This window comes from Mizuhopecten yessoensis, unplaced genomic scaffold (assembly GCF_002113885.1).
Source record: "Mizuhopecten yessoensis strain PY_sf001 unplaced genomic scaffold, ASM211388v2 scaffold4083, whole genome shotgun sequence".
In the NCBI taxonomy this organism is placed as follows: Eukaryota; Metazoa; Mollusca; class Bivalvia; order Pectinida; family Pectinidae; genus Mizuhopecten; species Mizuhopecten yessoensis.
The window spans coordinates 20,607-40,173 of NW_018405367.1; the positions used below are offsets into that span (position 1 = coordinate 20,607).

General features: G+C 36.6%; 1 protein-coding gene across 2 annotated transcripts in view; it reads right to left on the bottom strand.

The window, feature by feature from the left end:
- Positions 1 to 3,695: 3,695 nt before the first annotated feature.
- LOC110448482 overlaps positions 3,696 to 19,567 on the bottom strand; it is a 37,211-nt gene continuing 21,339 nt past the window's right edge. For both annotated transcript variants that reach the window (XM_021494743.1, XM_021494744.1), the window contains exons 6-8: positions 15,347 to 15,547; positions 11,838 to 11,984; positions 3,696 to 4,939 (exon numbers count right to left, since the gene is read on the bottom strand). In XM_021494743.1, the coding sequence (XP_021350418.1) occupies positions 4,545 to 4,939; positions 11,838 to 11,984; positions 15,347 to 15,547 (743 nt within the window). In that variant the 3' untranslated portion in view covers positions 3,696 to 4,544. The remainder of the gene's footprint in view (positions 4,940 to 11,837; positions 11,985 to 15,346; positions 15,548 to 19,567) is intronic.

Consider the following 19,567-nt stretch of genomic DNA (forward strand, 5'->3'; position numbering starts at 1 on the left):
ACATATCATACGCAATTGTATTGATACTGAATTGTGGAATAAAATTGAAGTGTTTGTTAAAATTTCAAAGTACTACTTTGTTTGCCAATCAGCACGCGACAATACGCTGTTCAAACTATTGAAAGAAATTGTGTGGACTGTCGATAAGGCGGGCATTTGTAATTTTAAACATAAATTATAAGTTAAAAAATAACATAAGAGCCAGAGAAAACGTAAATATAAGTATTGAACTGTTTTTGTATGGTATTTATGATCTATTTGAATGACACAGCGTTGCAAGCAAACAAATCATAATGCGCTAGCGCGCATTTTGTTGTTTGCTTGCAAAGCTGTGTCATTCAAATAGATCATAAATACCATACAAAAACAGTTCAATGCTTAAATCATGCAAATTATTGAGTGTGGTGTGGACATCGCTGTCAAGAAATTGCACTTTTGTTTTCAATTTAGACTTCAAACATCTTGTTCTTCTTTTAATGATGTACTTGATATAGATTTGACTCATTTTGAAAAAGAATCCAATTTCAGCATGCTATCAATTTACCTATTGTCTGAATTAGTCTTCTACAGAATCTGTAGTATCTTAAAACTTATTCCAATTGATAGAAGGAATTCTTCGATATTTACGACCCTTCATGAAATGCTTTCGTAGCTTTGCATTATGGATAATATTTAGAACGCCATGCAGTTACTACATGTCAAGTTGGACCATAGTTGTATGGGGGCGTGAAGCAAGAACATGTTGAAGGAGGATATATTCTAAGGTATTCTTAATTAAGCTGCTGCAGCGTTTGTTTGCAGTTGAAGGGCTTGGCAAAAATGCGGTTAGAATAACTGTAGGAAATTAAATGGAGTACTTTAAGATTCTTTGTTTAAAATTACAAATCTAAGACAAAGATTTTCAATTCAAGATTAAGAATCCAACCAACAGATCTCGTTTTTCTTTATTTTCTTTAACGTAATGACAAATTAACACAAACCTCTAATCTCTTTTTATTTGTTTAAGCCAAAGCTGTTTAATGGATATGCGAAGCTGTTAAGATTACACAAGATCGATACCGGAAAAGCACAAACATAATCAAAGTACTGAAAGTACTGAAAGTCCTGAAAGGCTAAACATATTACGTTGTCAATTTACATCATCTTTAAGCATTAAGGGTACCATCAAGCTAAGTCTGATCATACAAGTCATTATCATAGAATATTGAAGTGGGGGATTTCAAATGAAATTTACAAACAATAGAACAATATTTTACAAACTTGATGGCACCCTTAGTTAATCTTAGCTCGGTTAAGACTTCTAATATAAATATAAAAAACAAGTTAACAAAAGAAAGTGCAACAAACAATACAGGTGATTCAGATATTTCATTTTTACATTTATGATTTTATTATAAACATCAAATGTGCTGCCTCTGTCTATGAATTTTTTTTCCAATATCACTTGGTACTGTGAATGTAGCTTTTGGTAACTGAATAGCATGCCAAAACTCGAAATCCGTTTTCAATTCGGATTTTGAGGAATTGGATTATGGTGAAGATGATCAAAATGAAAGTAATAAAAAGTTTTACAATTGTAGCTTAAATTTATATAGAATGCCAAGCATACTTTACATTAGATTTACAACAGATAAGCGTTTTAAATATGCGTGTCAGTCACGGTTCGCCTTTTACGGGTTTGGGTTTATCTGTTAAATTAGTCATATATCAATAAAAAAAAATCATAGTGTTACTGATAAACAATTATCCTTCTACTGTAAGTTTTAAAATGGTTTTGAGTGCCGTTATTTATCACTGTTAGTTGCACGTGCGTCAGCCATGTTTAATCTGTTAAGTAGTGTTAAATATTTAGCTGTCTCGTAAACGATTTTAAAAAAACCGAAGTCAATACACTGAATAACACATACATGTATAGATATGAATCAATTACCCTTTGTAAATGTTTCTGCTGACAAGTATGAGCATCCCCATTCCCCGAGTACGAGATTTCAAAGGCGTTTGCTGAAAAAAATATACTTTTCGTACTTCCACGTACTATATATTATATATATATACAAGACCGTGGTATTTCATGGCTCTCAGCTAATATTACATAAAGGTCCTTGATAAAATGAAAGGGTGTAGTTCATTTGTATTACATCTAAAACATATTCAAACGTAATGTTCCAGTAGATCTATGTATGTGGTTAAAGGAAACAGCCAACACATTTTTTTTAGGGGCCGGTGTGAACGAGTAGGATGTTGGACCGGGAGAGGCCGGAACGACTTGGTTCGTTTTTATAGAATATGAGCTGCCCTCAAATAGTGTTTTGAACACAATAGTGTGAAAATATCACCTTTGATATTTGCCACAGTGTGAAAAATAACAGTTTTATCAAGTTAGTAGAATCCATAACAAATACAATTTAAACACAAACTTTCTGCAGTATTATGGTATCCTGTCAGCTCTTAGAAGATATATTAATCAAAACAATATTGGGCATTATACCACTGTAGGCTTAGTGTATCCAATGATTCCCCTTAATTTGGATTTTTTTTACAAAAACACCAAAGGAGCTAATGACTTTTATGTAATACTTTCTGAAAAGAAGATAATTCCAACTGGTAGGAAGAAATGGGTAGAAATATTTGACATTAGGGACAACAAATGGGAGAAAATATATCAAATTCCATTTCGCACAACTACTAATACAAAACTCCAGTGGCTCCAAGTAAGAATTCTCCATCATATTTTGACAACAAATATATATCTATGCAAAGCCGGTCTCTCTAATAATCCTTTATGTGTTTTTTGTAATCTAGATAGGGAAACAATAATTCATACATTATGGGAGTGTGCCATTGTACAAAATTTCCTATACAGTTTTGAAACATTACTAGAAGCTTTAATTATCCCATTTTCTTTTAATAAGGAATCCTTCCTTTTTGGAATAGTGTCACAGTCAGGAATAGGCAACAGACTAGATAATGAAATTTTGATTATGATCAAACACTATATTTATAAAACAAGATGCCTTCAAAACAATTTGTCAGTAAATGCTTTAATTAACAGCATAAAAGACCATTATTCTGTACAAAAATATATAGCATGTTGCAAGGGGGATAATTTTGTAACAAAACTGGAAAGAGAATGGAAAAAATGGAACCACCTCCTGGAATTATAAGCCAAAATTAAATAATTTAATATCATCAAGTCAGCAGATACAATACATCTCCTCCCACAGTATAGTTCTCTTTTTATATTTGGAAAATACACTGATGCACATACATGTAGCCAGCACACACTAAGTTTTAAGGACTTTTTTTTGCAGTTATGTCCCTTTTACCATACCTGTATTGAATCTTGCCTGAACTCTAAATATATATTTTTTGTCCCTTTTTTTGTGAATCTAAGTTGATGTTTCCGTCTGAACTTATTAAAGTTAATTTCTTTTATGATATAAATATATTTTGTCCTGAGTATTACCCTCATTTCTCAGTCACCTTTATATGGATGTATTTACTTGCAGTTTAAAGCCGAAAGCACCTTACTTACAATTAATACAGAAGATTATCTTATAATCTTATTCTAAACATAAAGTTTGTTTTTTATTGAGCTGCAGTGCAAAAACTAGTTTCTCCTTTTTCTTTCTCTTTCTGTTGACTTTCTCCGTTTTCAATGCTATTTTTTTTCCTTCTTCTTTTCTATTCTCTCTCTCTCTCTGTTCTCATAAAGGCAATGTATGTGTACATGGGTACCATTACATGTACTTGTGTCTAAATATATCAACTGATGTAAGTAAGAGTGAATATGAGTCGTGTGAGGTCTGAATATATAATATGAATTGTTTGAATGTAAATATACCATATATTGCAAAAAAATCTTGAACGTTATGTAAGGTGACCTGATGGTTTTTAAAGCAAAGCTGAGGAAATCACATGAACAGGATCCTATCTTTTGAAAGTCCCAATTTTCATAGTAGCAAATTAAACCAATTTATTATTCAAATAATTATTCAAAATGCCTCAGATTTGATTTGATGTTTTAGAATTTAGGTAACTTCCTGTTCTGCAGAAAAACTTTTTTTTTTTAATTATTATTAAGTTACGTTTATCTGTCTTGATATCAAACATATCTTCGGATAAACTGTTACGGTGAAAATGTTTTTTTCAGACTGGCCGATGTACAGAAGAAAGCCATACGCGGCTTCAAAAGTTTTGTCAGGGTGTTACACATATTATTGAAAAAAATGTAGGATTCCAGTAAAAATTGTTTGAGTTGTAGAAATTCTTGTCGACGTACAACATGTGTGTGCCCAGCTGTTTTTTTCTCTCAAACCCCAGCCATACACTATGCAGGTTACATTTTTGGTTCTCGGAGGCATTATGATTGGTTACTTTATACAGATGTTACAAATTATTCCAACCCTGTACAAACCCTAACCCTGGAAAAACTGCTATATGGTATAGGAATATACGTCCCAGAGTCTCAGACAGATAATCAATGTTTGATAGTTATGTGACCTCTGACATCTACTTTTCAATTTATTCAACCTTAAGGTAGCTTAAACTAGTCCTTCCTGGCGGCCATGCAAATCTTCCTGTTGCATTCTCTTTTTCCTTCGATTTTTTGCAGCTAGAATACGAAGCTTGAGTGCACATAGGAAGTTTTTACGCAGCCTTCTTCTATTATTACAAAGCGCACAAAGGAACTTCCTATGCGGCGTTCTATTGTCATCTTCTGGTTCGTAGGTCAAATGCTTGTAACCCTTGAGTCGAGGATTAACTTCGTTCTTTTCATTTGTATGACGAATCACAGTGACATTATATATATGGATGGAGTCGATGAGTGTAAGGATGAATTCAAGCCTTGCCATGGAACCTTCATCGGAACCATCCGACGGGTAAACGACAACTAGTGCTGCAGACTTCCTGACAAGGTCCTCAATGATACTGTTAACTGAAAAAAATATAACCAAGATAATAATGATATTATCAACCTTTCGGGAAAATGTCATACATTTCCGATACCTAAAAGGTATCTAAACTAAACGCAAATAGAAAATACATCAGGGATTGAGGAGACACCAAAGTAAAATGAAGGACAACATACATGTAAATGCCCACAAAATGATAATTTAAGAACTATAATCTTTAGAGGACTTTTGACTGTTTGGGAAATAAAAAATAAATAACATGAAGAGGAAGAGTAAATTTGAAGGTCATTTAGTAGAGTCAAAATGTGTATCTATGCCTAATTAATTAGCAATATGACACTAGTGGGTTTATGTATCGAATCAACTGCCAGTATCGACAAGCATTTAAAAAATTACATCCAAAGCTGCCATATGTCAAAACACCTTACTGTAGGTCAAAACCATCTACCAAGTTAATAATGGATAAAATTAAATTTAGTCCATGTAACTATTAGATTCCAAACTTGCATTTATGTGATTGATAATCCCAAAAATGGATATATTTCATTTATAATATTGTAATAAACAAGAGGCCCAATGGGCCTGCATCGCTCACCTGGTATAAAACTCACACTTGTAACCTTAAAAGTGATCTAAAATAAAGCTACAGGCAAAATATCAGTATTTATGATTAATATTCGTTCAAAAGACCCTGTTATTTTTTTTAAAAACATTTCACCCCTGTGATTGAAATTCAAACAAAGTCATTATGTTGAACACATTGTATAGCCTTTCATCTCAGGATGCAACTTGCAAAGTATAAACATCCTGGGACCCATGGTTATTCATAAGAGGTTGTTTAAAGATTTTAAACAAATTTGACCCCTGTGACCTTGAATATAAGTCAAAGTCATTCACTTTAACAAACATAGTAGTCCTTGATCCCAGCATATGCTACTAACTAAATATCAACATCCTGAGCCTTTTGGTTATTCAGAACAAGTTGTTGAAATATTTTAAACATATTTGCTCCTTGTGACCTTGAATATGATTCAAGGTCATACATTTAAACAAACTTGGTAGCCCTTGATCCTAGTATGCTACTGACTAAATATCATCACCCAGGGCATTTTGGTTATTCAGAAGAAGTTGTTTAAAGTTTTTAACATATTTGACCCCTGTGACCTTGAATATGGGTGAAGGTCATTTATTTGAACAAACTTTGTAGCCCTTTATCTCAGCATGCTACTGGCCAAATATCATTACCCTGGGCATTTTGGTTATTGAGAAGAAGTTGTTTAAAGTTTTTAACATATTTGACCCCTGTGACCTTGAATATGGGTGAAGGTCATTCATTTGAACAAACTTTGTAGCCCTTCATCTCAGCATGCTACTGGCCAAATATCATCACCCTGGGCATTTTGGTTATTCAGAAGAAGTTGTTTAAAGTTTTTAACATATTTGACCCCTGTGACCTTGAATATGGGTGAAGGTCATTCATTTGAACAAACTTTGTAGCCCTTCATCTCAGCATGCTACTGGCCAAATATCATCACCCTGGGCATTTTGGTTATTCAGAAGAAGTTGTTTAAAGTTTTTAACATATTTGACCCCTGTGACCTTGAATATGGGTGAAGGTCATTCATTTGAACAAACTTTGTAGCCCTTCATCTCAGCATGCTACTGGCCAAATATCATCACCCTGGGCATTTTGGTTATTCAGAAGAAGTTGTTTAAAGTTTTTAACATATTTGACCCCTGTGACCTTGAATATGGGTGAAGGTCATTCATTTGAACAAACTTTGTAGCCCTTCATCTCAGCATGCTACTGGCCAAATATCATCACCCTGGGCATTTTGGTTATTCAGAAGAAGTTGTTTAAAGTTTTTAACATATTTGACCCCTGTGACCTTGAATATGGGTGAAGGTCATTCATTTGAACAAACTTTGTAGCCCTTCATCTCAGCATGCTACTGGCCAAATATCATCACCCTGGGCATTTTGGTTATTCAGAAGAAGTTGTTTAAAGTTTTTAACATATTTGACCCCTGTGACCTTGAATATGGGTGAAGGTCATTCATTTGAACAAACTTTGTAGCCCTTCATCTCAGCATGCTACTGGCCAAATATCATCACCCTGGGCATTTTGGTTATTCAGAAGAAGTTGTTTAAAGTTTTTAACATATTTGACCCCTGTGACCTTGAATATGGGTGAAGGTCATTCATTTGAACAAACTTTGTAGCCCTTCATCTCAGCATGCTACTGGCCAAATATCATCACCCTGGGCATTTTGGTTATTCAGAAGAAGTTGTTTAAAGTTTTTAACATATTTGACCCCTGTGACCTTGAATATGGGTGAAGGTCATTCATTTGAACAAACTTTGTAGCCCTTCATCTCAGCATGCTACTGGCCAAATATCATCACCCTGGGCATTTTGGTTATTCAGAAGAAGTTGTTTAAAGTTTTTAACATATTTGACCCCTGTGACCTTGAAAATAGATGAAGGTCATTTATTTGAACAAACTTGGTAGCCCTTCATCCCAGTTTGCTTCTGGCCAAATATCATCACCCTAGGCCTTTCGGTTATTAAGAAGAAGTCATTTAAAGTAAAATATTGACGCCGGACGACGGATGGACGACGGACGCCGCACCACGGCATAAGCTCACTTTGCACTTCATGCCAGGTGAGCTAAAAATGTAAATGGTGCATTCATGCAAACTAAAACAAACAAGAGCCCCTGTATTGTTCACCTGGTTCTTTTGTTACATGAAACTGACATTTCGGTAACTTCAGACCAAATTTGGTAACTAGAATACAAGACATTTTAACATCTCTTAAACGTTTCTCAAGATATTGTTGTTTGAAATTTGAAATTGTAATTTGAAAGCTTTTCACCCACGTTGTCGTTCGACTCGGGCTAGCACTTAAAGTTGACATTTGACCTCATGACTGTAATTAAGAAAAAGATTTGCACTGCTTGTCTACATAACATACCCAAGATGCATGACTCTAGATCAAATGCTTCTAAGGATATCGTCGTTTGAAGTGTTTTACATTTTTGACTCCTGTGACCTTGAAAGTAGGTCAAGGTCATTTAAATGAGGAAAATGTATAGCACTCCATCCCAGGTACCTACTGGCCGAATAGTATGACCCTGTGCCTTATGGAACATGAGAAGAAGATTGTTAAAGCTTTTAACCCATGTTGACATTTGACCTCCGACTAGCACTTAAAGTTGACATTTGACCTCATTTCTGTACTAAAGAAAAAGATTTGCACTGCTGGTCAACATAACATACCCAAGTAGCATGACTCTAGTCCAAGTGGTTCTTAGGATATTGTTGTTTGAAGTTTTTAACATATTTGAGCCCTGTGACCTTGAAACTAGGTCAAGGTCATTTTTAAGAAAAACTTTATAGCACTCGATCCGATGTACCTACTGGCCAAATATCATAACCCTGGGCCTTATGGAACTTGAGAAGAAGATTGTTAAAGCGTTTAACCCATGTTGACATTTGACCCCCGACTAACACTTAAAGTTGACTTTTGACCTCATTACTGTAATTAAGAAAAAGATTTGCACTGCTGGTCTTCATAACATACCCAGATATCATAACTCTAGTCCAAATGGTTCTTAGGATAATGTTGTTTGAAGTTTTCAACATATTTTAGCCCTGTGAGCTTGAAAGGACGCCAAGGTCATTTTAATGAAGAATTTTATAGCACTCCATCCCAGGTACCTACTGGCCAAATATCTTAACCCTAGGTCCTCCAGTTCTTTAGAAGAAGTCGTTTAAAAGAACATGAGGCCCATGGGCCTTAACGGTCACCTGATATATTTATACAGAGAGTTGATTTTGTTTTTAACACAATCAGAAATATTATTCAAAGTGACAAAAAACAATAAAACCACCTTATTCAATATCTAGCATACAGATTTAAGACTAAAAAGTATTTGAAACTAGCACCTCTGATTCTAACAAGGAAAATGAAGAAATGTTAGCACACTGACTCCTTTGGGCCCCACTCTACAGCCCTTGGGGGTAGGGCTGGCGCCAAATTTTCAAAGTATCAAACTGTCAACTCAGGGTTATAATTCCAACAAGTTATGAACATGTAGTATTCAAAGTATCATTTGCCATTATAAACCATAATAAACTTTGTCTCAGGTGACCTAAAAAGTTGACGGACCGACTACGGACGACGGACGACACGTGACCTAAATACTATTGATAGCATATCGGAGGCCTGATTGTCTGAACAGTAAAATTGTGTGAGATAGACTCCATTAGTAACCCAAGGGAGACTACTGCTACATGGCAAGTCTACTTTTTTAAATACTGCATTTGAGATTAATCAGAATCCAAAGAAAACATATGATAATTAATACAGAGGGTGCATTTATCTTAGAACATACTTAGTGTTCTATATATATATTTACTAGAAATAACTGCATCACCTATCTTTCATTATGGTAAAGTCGGCGTAATAGTTTTTCTTAAATACTCATTTTATTAGCTCACCTGGCCCGAAGGGCCAAGTGAGCTTATGGCATGGTGCGGCGTCCGTCCGTCGTCAACATTTTACTTTAAACAACTTCTTCTCAGTAACCAATAGGCCTAGGGTGATGATATTTAGCCAGACGCATGCTGGAATGAAAGGCTACCAAGTTTGTTCAAATAAATGACCTTGACTTATATTCAAGGTCACAGGGGTCAAATATGTTTAAAACCTTTCAACAACTTCTTCTGAATAACCGATAGGCCTAGGGTGATGATATTTGGCCAGAAGCATGCTGGGATGAAGGGCTACCAAGTTCATCCATTTTCAAGGTCACAGGGGTCAAATATGTTAAGTTCTTTAAAAAACCTCTTCTGAATAACCAATAGGCCTTGGGTACATAAACTTGGCCAGTAACATGCTGGGATGAAGGGCTACCAAGTTTGTTCAAATAAATGACCTTGACTTATATTCAAGGTCACAGGGGTCAAATATGTTTAAAACCTTTCAACAACTTCTTCTGAATAACCGATAGGCCTAGGGTGATGATATTTGGCCAGAAGCATGCTGGGATGAAGGGCTACCAAGTTTGTTCAAATAAATGACCTTGACTTATATTCAAGGTCACAGGGGTCAAATATGTTTAAAACCTTTCAACAACTTCTTCTGAATAACCGATAGGCCTAGGGTGATGATATTTGGCCAGAAGCATGCTGGGATGAAGGGCTACCAAGTTTGTTCAAATAAATGACCTTGACTTATATTCAAGGTCACAGGGGTCAAATATGTTTAAAACCTTTCAACAACTTCTTCTGAATAACCGATAGGCCTAGGGTGATGATATTTGGCCAGAAGCATGCTGGGATGAAGGGCTACCAAGTTTGTTCAAATAAATGACCTTGACTTATATTCAAGGTCACAGGGGTCAAATATGTTTAAAACCTTTCAACAACTTCTTCTGAATAACCGATAGGCCTAGGGTGATGATATTTGGCCAGAAGCATGCTGGGATGAAGGGCTACCAAGTTTGTTCAAATAAATGACCTTGACTTATATTCAAGGTCACAGGGGTCAAATATGTTTAAAACCTTTCAACAACTTCTTCTGAATAACCGATAGGCCTAGGGTGATGATATTTGGCCAGAAGCATGCTGGGATGAAGGGCTACCAAGTTTGTTCAAATAAATGACCTTGACTTATATTCAAGGTCACAGGGGTCAAATATGTTTAAAACCTTTCAACAACTTCTTCTGAATAACCGATAGGCCTAGGGTGATGATATTTGGCCAGAAGCATGCTGGGATGAAGGGCTACCAAGTTTGTTCAAATAAATGACCTTGACTTATATTCAAGGTCACAGGGGTCAAATATGTTTAAAACCTTTCAACAACTTCTTCTGAATAACCGATAGGCCTAGGGTGATGATATTTGGCCAGAAGCATGCTGGGATGAAGGGCTACCAAGTTTGTTCAAATAAATGACCTTGACTTATATTCAAGGTCACAGGGGTCAAATATGTTTAAAACCTTTCAACAACTTCTTCTGAATAACCGATAGGCCTAGGGTGATGATATTTGGCCAGAAGCATGCTGGGATGAAGGGCTACCAAGTTCATCCATTTTCAAGGTCACAGGGGTCAAATATGTTAAGTTCTTTAAAAAACCTCTTCTGAATAACCAATAGGCCTTGGGTACATAAACTTGGCCAGTAACATGCTGGGATGAAGGGCTACCAAGTTTGTTCAAATAAATGACCTTGATTTATATTCTAGGTCACAGGGGTCAAATATGTTTAAAACCTTTAAACAACTTCTTCTGAATAATCAAGAGGCTTAGGGTGATGATATTTGGCCAGTAGCATGCTGGGATGAAGGGCTACCAAGTCCGTTCAAATAAATGACCTTGACCAATTTTCAAGGTCACAGGTGTCAAATGTCTTAAAATCTTCAAACAACTTCTTCTCAATAACCAAAAGGCCCAGGGTACTGATATTTGGCCTGTAGCAATCAGGGCTACCAAATTTGTTCTAATGAATGACCTTGACCCACTTTCAACCTAATGTCATTGTTTGACATTCAGGGTCACACTGATATTCTGCCTGTAGCTGTATTTTAGTCCACTTTTAAGATTGAGATTAATACCAGGTGAGCGATGCAGGCCCATTGGGCCTCTTGTTTGAGAAATGGCCAAAATCTGCAAAAAAACACTTACTAAATTGAGCAAAAATCCGTGTTTTTGAACAAATTTATTTCTACAGAACATGTTTCATTACCCAGGGCCTCTTGGTTATCCAGAAAATGCCTGTGACATTAACTTCACACTGCACCCAAGACTTTTTATTGTTTGAACAATACCTTTGACATTATCTACACAATGACACACTTTTTACACTGCTGTAACAATATGTTTACGCTGCCTGTTAACGTTATGTATTCTTTACTTGTGAGATTATCTGCATCGGCGTCATCTGCTTCCTGTGTTACTACATTGAAATCTGCATCTTTTAAGTCCGACTTCAAGCTTGTACCTATGTCACAGTCCCGACTAACATCGCAGTGGAATAGCATTGCATCGTACAGGTGAGGCTCTGTGAAGAAAACACAAAAAGTATATATACATCAATTTATCCAAACATTGAAAAAGACACTGGCACCGCCTTCTTCTGTTTACTTATAGTTATATACATTTTTACCTTTGTTTGCCATAACGATGGTGATTTTCCGAATGTATCATTCCATTGTTCCTTATCATTAGTATTTCACTAACATTCGATACTTTTACTATGGGTAGTTTCAACATAAATAATACCTATTACCTGTACAGTATTGTAATAATACACTGACCGGGAAAGATGTTCAAGTTCATCAATTAGGCAATGGGTGTATCTTCTATGGAACACTTCTGTACATTGAACACTGAGCATGCCTACCATTGAACACTGAGCATGCCTACCATTGAACAATGGAGAGGATGCACGTTTTTCATGTTTGAAAGCTGTTAGATGTTCGAGACATGGTAAACGATAATTTAAGATTATGACATCATACAAATTGAACGTTGTGACGACATCGATTATTGATGTAATAACAGTACACAAATTGTGCCGTAGGTAAAAATGAGCGTTGCAATCGTCGTGATTTCTTTTAACATTACTATTTGACATTCTGCGGCTACACAATGTGATAACGTCAATTAATTATTAGCATTTTCTTGAAAAATCAATTAATGCTATTTTATAGCAGATACGAAAGTTAAATTTGACCGGTAAAATGTCGTTTCTGCCTGTCTGTTACTCCATCAACTGTCTTAATACTAGTTGCTGGAATGAAATTATCTTTTCCGTATGTCAGGTGTGTAATCCTTGCTAGTTTAAATCAATTAAATTCTGTGTTGATCCAGCATTAACCCTTTCACCACTGTGGACCATAATGGACTCATCCATATCAATGCATGGTAGAATCTACTAAAGTTACATAGGGGTGAAAGGGTTAAAAAGTGGGATAACCGATTTATCTTTTTTAGATACCTTTTGATACTCGCGTAATCCAGTTAGATATTCTGTTTTCCGATGTTTAACATAGTGTTCAAAGGAGCCTATCCTTATTGATCAGATCATCGTTCATGGTGTCGTGAACAGTATTTCCGGTAAAGTTTGGTTTGGTTTTATCTTGTTTAAGGCCCTATTAAAAGCTTAGGTCATTTAAGAACGGGCCTCCGTGTCATGCTGGTGTACTTGCCTCCTTGTGATAGCGCGGATCTGATGCCGACTTTATAGTGCTATCTCGCTGAAACACCATGACAAAGGCACCCAGCACAGCATTCTGCCCTGTCGCATTATACTGACAACGGGTGAACCAGTTGTTGCCTGATTACCCTCATACTGAACGTTAAGCAGGGAATAACAACTATTTTTAAGGACTTTGGTATGTCCAGGCCTGGGGACAGAACCCATTGCCTCCCTCACCTTGGCGAACGCTCAACATTAAAGCCAAACTTGAGGTATTGCCAAGCAACCGTGTGCGTTGTGAATCGACATCTTTCGTTCTTGCATTTACTGGGAAGGGGTTAATGGTTTTGGTGATTGTTAATCGCAGAGTAAACTTAGGTATAAGCGGGCGATCATTTATAACTGTAAGTATTTCCTATACGAATGTGTTGAAATACCTGTCATTTGCAAGGGGTTTTTTAAGGAAATTTTTCGAAATGTCATTCTTGTGAGACTGATTTGGTGCTTTCACATTTCATGGGGGATAATTGTCCAGTTAAGGATCATTCTGACTTGCATCTTATGTGCCTTTGACGCTGACACGAACATTATAACGATTTTCGAGAACATCTTGTTCGGTGTGTCTTTGGTATGACTCCGTTGATAAGTCTGGCAATATCTTCAAATGAACTGCTCTGAATGTTGTACATGACATCAAGTTAACGCATATACATTTCTTCAGTCCCATAAGATGTGAAATTTTGAAACAGAGAAATGATAATTTGGTTAAGTTTGTTTTTTTGTGTTTTATGTCCCACTAACAGCCATGGTCATTTAAGGATGTGCCAGGTTTCGGTGGTGAAGGAAAGCCGGAGTTCCCGGAGAAAAACCACTGACCTACGGTCAGTACCTGGCGACTGCCCCACGTAGGCCTCGAACCCGCGACCCAATGGTGGAGGGCTAGTGGTAGCAGAATGTGAGACGCCTTAACCACTTGGCCACCGCGGCCCCCCAGAAATAATCAATGTATGTACTTGTAGTATAGAGGACTAAATAATGAGGGTGAGAAAATTATTGAAAAATAATTTTGGCTAGAGTTGATTCTTTTTCCAACATTTTCGAATCCTGAGTTATATATTGCAACATAATTTACAAACATGTGTTGATTATATCTATTCTACTATTAAACACTTTACATATTAGATACTGAACACAGGTGTAGTTATGAAAACTTGGCATATCAGGTATTGAACACCACTGTTACTATCATTGAACACCCAGTATATTAAGTATTGAACACTGGTGTTACTATCCTTGAACACCCAGTATATTAAGTATTGAACACTGCTGTTACTATCCTTGACCACCAAGTATATTAAGTATTGAACACTGATGTTACTATCCTTGAACATCCAGTATATTAAGTATTGAACACTGGTGTTACTATCCTTGAACACCAAGTATATGAAGTATTGAACACTGGTGTTACTATCCTTGAACACCCAGTATATTAAGTATTGAACACTGCTGTTACTATCCTTGACCACCAAGCATATTAAGTATTGAACACTGATGTTACTATCCTTGAACATCCAGTATATTAAGTATTGAACATTGATGGTACTATCCTTGAACATCCAGTATATTAAGGATTGAACATTGATGTTACTATCCTTGAACATCCAGTATATTAAGTCTTGAACACTGGTGTTACTATCCTTGAACACCAAGTATATGAAGTATTGAACACTGGTGTTACTATCCTTGAACACCAAGTATATTAAGTATTGAACATTGTTGTTACTATCCTTGAACATCCAGTATATTAAGTATTGAACATTGATGTTACTATCCTTGAACATCCAGTATATTAAGTATTGAACACTGGTGTAGCTAGGAATACTTGGTATATAAGTATTGAAGACTGCTGTAACTACCATTAAAACTTGGTGTATATAAGTATTGAACACTGGTGTAGAAACCATTGAACACTTGGTAAATTAGATATTGAACACTGATGTAGAACTATTGAACACTTGGTAAAAATATTGATTACGGGTGTAGAAACTATTGAACACTTGGTAAAAATATTGATTACGGGTGTAGAAACTATTGAACACTTGGTAAAAATATTGATTACGGGTGTAGAAACTATTGAACACTTGGTAAATTAAATATTGAACACTGGTCTAGATACTATTGAACACTTGGCATATAAAGTATTAAACATCTGGTGTACGTACCATCGTTGGGGAGTGGTATCCAGTTTCCCTTCCGTTCACACAAACCCTGTAGTTTACCCCGTAGTTTATACTCTATCTGTGGCTTGTGCAAATACACCATAAAAGTAGCTAGTAAGATTAGAAGCAGGAACACCACGGATGCACCTGCTGTAATCCCTCCGACCTTGATCTTGTCAACTGGGGTCATTTGAACGAACGTGGCTAGAGGGAAGAATACACACCATCTTATTAGAGTTTTACACATTCTATGTTATAATGAATTACAGATGCACATACATTTATGTAAATAACTGAAATTGCTATTATTAATTAACTGGAAACAAAATACATGGAATGTTAACATCACAACTATTGCTGACAGACCATAAGTAACATGGAGTATAGACAATTATAGAGACCATCATTAAATATAGAGTGATTATAATTACTTATAGTGTTAATTAGCATGAAAAACACCATTACTGGTAGAGGGTATCTTTATTAAACAAAACTGCATTAGAAATATGAAATATTATTTATAGCATCATTAATCAAAGGAGATATCATTACTTATAAGCATAACTATTTATACAGAGCATCATTAAAAATATATCACATAACTTATAGAGAGCATCATGAAACAAAACTAAATTAAATATTTAAAAGATAATAAATAGCATCTTTAATCAGAAGGAGATATAATTTTTTATGCAGAGCATCATTAAATATATCATCACCACTTAAGGGATCATTATCACTTCTCCGGTTAGAGTGAACTTTTTAATAAGTGTATGGAAAAAAATCAATCTTTATCATTACAGAATGCTATCTTTTTTAACACAAATCACTTTCTTAACTTATAAAGGAAATTTGAGGATTTTACTTAAGGATCCCCCTACAGTGGTACAGGGACCCCTTAAGGGGAGGTAACTGTATTTAGGAAAAACCACAGTGCAATGGGACAGGGATCCTTAAGGGGAGGTAACTGTACATAGGAAAAACCACAGTGCAATGGGACAAGAATCCTTAAGGGGAGGTTACTATATATAGGAAAAACCACAGTGCAATGGGACAGGGATCCTTAAGGGGAGGTAACTGTATATAGGAAAAACCACAGTGCAATAGGACAGGGATCCTGAAGGGGAGGTTACTGCATATAGGAAAAACCACAGTGCAATAGGACAGGGATCCTGAAGGGGAGGTAACTGTACATAGGAAAAACCACAGTGCAATGGGACAGGGATCCTGAAGGGGAGGTTACTATATATAGGAAAAACCACAGTGCAATGGGACAGGGATCCTTAAGGGGAGGTAACTGTATATAGGAAAAACCACAGTGCAATAGGACAGGGATTCTGAAGGGGAGGTTACTGCATATAGGAAAAACCACAGTGCAGTGGGACAGGGAGCTTTAAGGGCAGGTAACTGCATATAGGAACAAGAGTACCGCGGGGTGGAACAATATATGCCCGTCGAATGCCATATATATAGTGTTATATACTTTCTTACATTGAAATAAGATCTGCATCATTCAAAGATTGGTTAGCTGAAATGCTATAAAAATGTAGGAGGAAATCTCTGGATAAAAAAAACAAATACTGAAATGAACAAAGGGCAATAACTTTTGGAAAAATGGTTGAATCAAAATTCTTTAAAGGGAGACACAACTTCATATCATGATTATAATGTATACCAAGTTTCAAAGAGATCTGTTGAAAAATGTAGGAGAAGATTGCCAGACAAAAATCAAATACTGAAAAGATCAAAGGGCAATAACTTTTGCAAAAATTGCCGAATCAAAATTCTTTTCAATGAGACACAACAACATATCATGATTATAATGTATATTAAGTTTCAAAGAGATCAGTTGAAAAATGTAGGAGAAGATTGCTGGACAAAAATCAAATACTGAAATGAAAAAGCAATAACTTTTGCAAAAATTGTCGAATTAAAATTCTTTTCAATGAGACACAACAACATATCATGATTTTTCAGGCTACTAAGTTTCAAAGAGATCCGTTGCAAAATGTAGGAGGAGATTGCCGGACAAAAATCAAATACTAAAATGAACAAAGGGCAATTACTTTTGAAAAAAATGACGAATCAAAATTCTTTTAATGGAGACACAACTTCATATTATGACTATAATGTACACCAAGTTTGAAAGAGATCGGTCGAAAAATGTAGGAGTAGATTGCCGGACAAACAAAAGTTTACGCCGGACAAGCGGACGGACGAACGGACGGATGGACAACGCCATACCATAATACTGCTGTCAAATTTGACGGGTGTATAAAAACAACAGTGCAGTGGGACAGGAATCCTTAAGGGGAGGTAACTGTATATAGGAAAAAACCACAGTGCAGTGGGACAGGGATCATTAAGGGGAGGTAACTGTATATAGGAAAAACAACAATGCAGTGGGACAGGGATCCTTAAGGGGAGGTGACTGTATTTAGGAACAAGAGGCCCAGAGGGCCTGTATCGCTCACCTGAATATGTTTAAAATAATTGGTATGAAGTAGGTGCTGTAAGTACATATGAAATTTCAGAAAGATCCATCCAGTACTTGAGATATAGCGAGAACAAACTTCAAACAGAGCCCCACCCCTATATGCAACTTAGGGGGGTCATACCCACACCCACCATTTATACAAAATTGGTTCTCCTTTACCAAAGGATGCACCACACCAAATATGGAACAAATCCTTTCATTCCTACAGAAGAAGAAGAATTTTAAAGAATTTGCTATATTTCCCCTATTGGGCCTCACCTCTCAGGCCCCTGGGGTACCACACCCACAATTTATACAAAATTAATTCCCCTTTACCTAAGGATGCTTCTGACCAAATATGGAACAAATCCTTTCATTCCTACAGAAGAAGAAGAATTTTAAAGAATGATTTGCTATGTTTCCCCTATTTGGCCCCGACCCTCAGGCCCCTGGGGGGCCACACCCATGGTTTATACAAAATTGGTTCCCCTTCTCCAAAGGATGCTACAGACCAAATATGGAACAAATCCTTTCATTCCTACAGAAGAAGAAGGATTTAAAAGAATTTGCTATATTTCCCCTATTGGGCCCCACCTCTCATGCCCCTGGGGTACCACACCCACGATTTATACAAAATTGGTTCCCCTTCATCCAAGGATGCTTCTGACCAAATATGGAACAAATCCTTTCATTCCTACAGAAGAAGAAGGATTTTAAAGAATAATTTGCTATGTTTCCCCTATTTTGCCCCGCCCCTCAGGCCCCTGGGGGGCCCCACCCACGGTTTATACAAAATTTGTTTCCCTTCCCCCAAGGATGCTTCTGAGCAAATATGGACCAAATCCCTTCATTCCTACAGAAGGAGAAAGATTTTAAAGAATTTGCTATATTTCCCCTATTGGGCCCCGCCCCTCAGCCCCCTGGGGGGCCAGACCCATCATTTATACAAAATTGAGTCCCCTTGGCCTATTAGGATGCTCCAGACCAAATTTAGTCCAAATCTACTGGGCCGTTCAGGACAAGTAGCGTTTTGAAGGAAAAGTTTACGGACGGACGGACGGACGACGGTGGACGGACGACGGACGCTGCGCCATGGCATAAGCTCACTTACCCTTCGGGCAAGTGAGCTAAAAATCACAGTACAGTGGGACAGGGATCCTTAAGGGGAGATTACTGTATATAGGACAAGAGGCCCATGGGCCTTAATGGTCACCTGATATATTTATACAGAGAGTTGATTTTGTTTTTAACATGAACAGAAATATTATTCAAAGTGACAAAAAACAATAAAACCACCTTATTCAATATCTAGCATACAGATTTCAGACTAAAAAGTATTTGAAACTAGCACCTCTGATTCTAAACAAGGGAAATGAAGAAATTTTAGCACACTGACTCCTTTGAGCCCCACCCTACAGCCCTTGGGGGTAGGGCTGGCTCAAAATTTTCAAAGTATCAAACTGTCAACTCAAGGTTATAATTCCAATCAAGTTATTAACATGTAATATTCAAAGTATCATTTGCCATTATAAACCATAATAAATTTTGCCCCCCCCCCCCCCTTCCCCAGGGGGTAAACGTGAGACCCTAGGGTCATAAACCTTAAGACCCTTCCATCTATGAAGAGTATTTGATTCTACCATATCTGGGTCTTGAGAAGAAGATTTTTGAAATTTCAGTAAATTCGACCCTTTTTGGCCCCACCCATCAGCCCCTGGGGGTCAGTCAGGGCTGATATGTGCTTATTA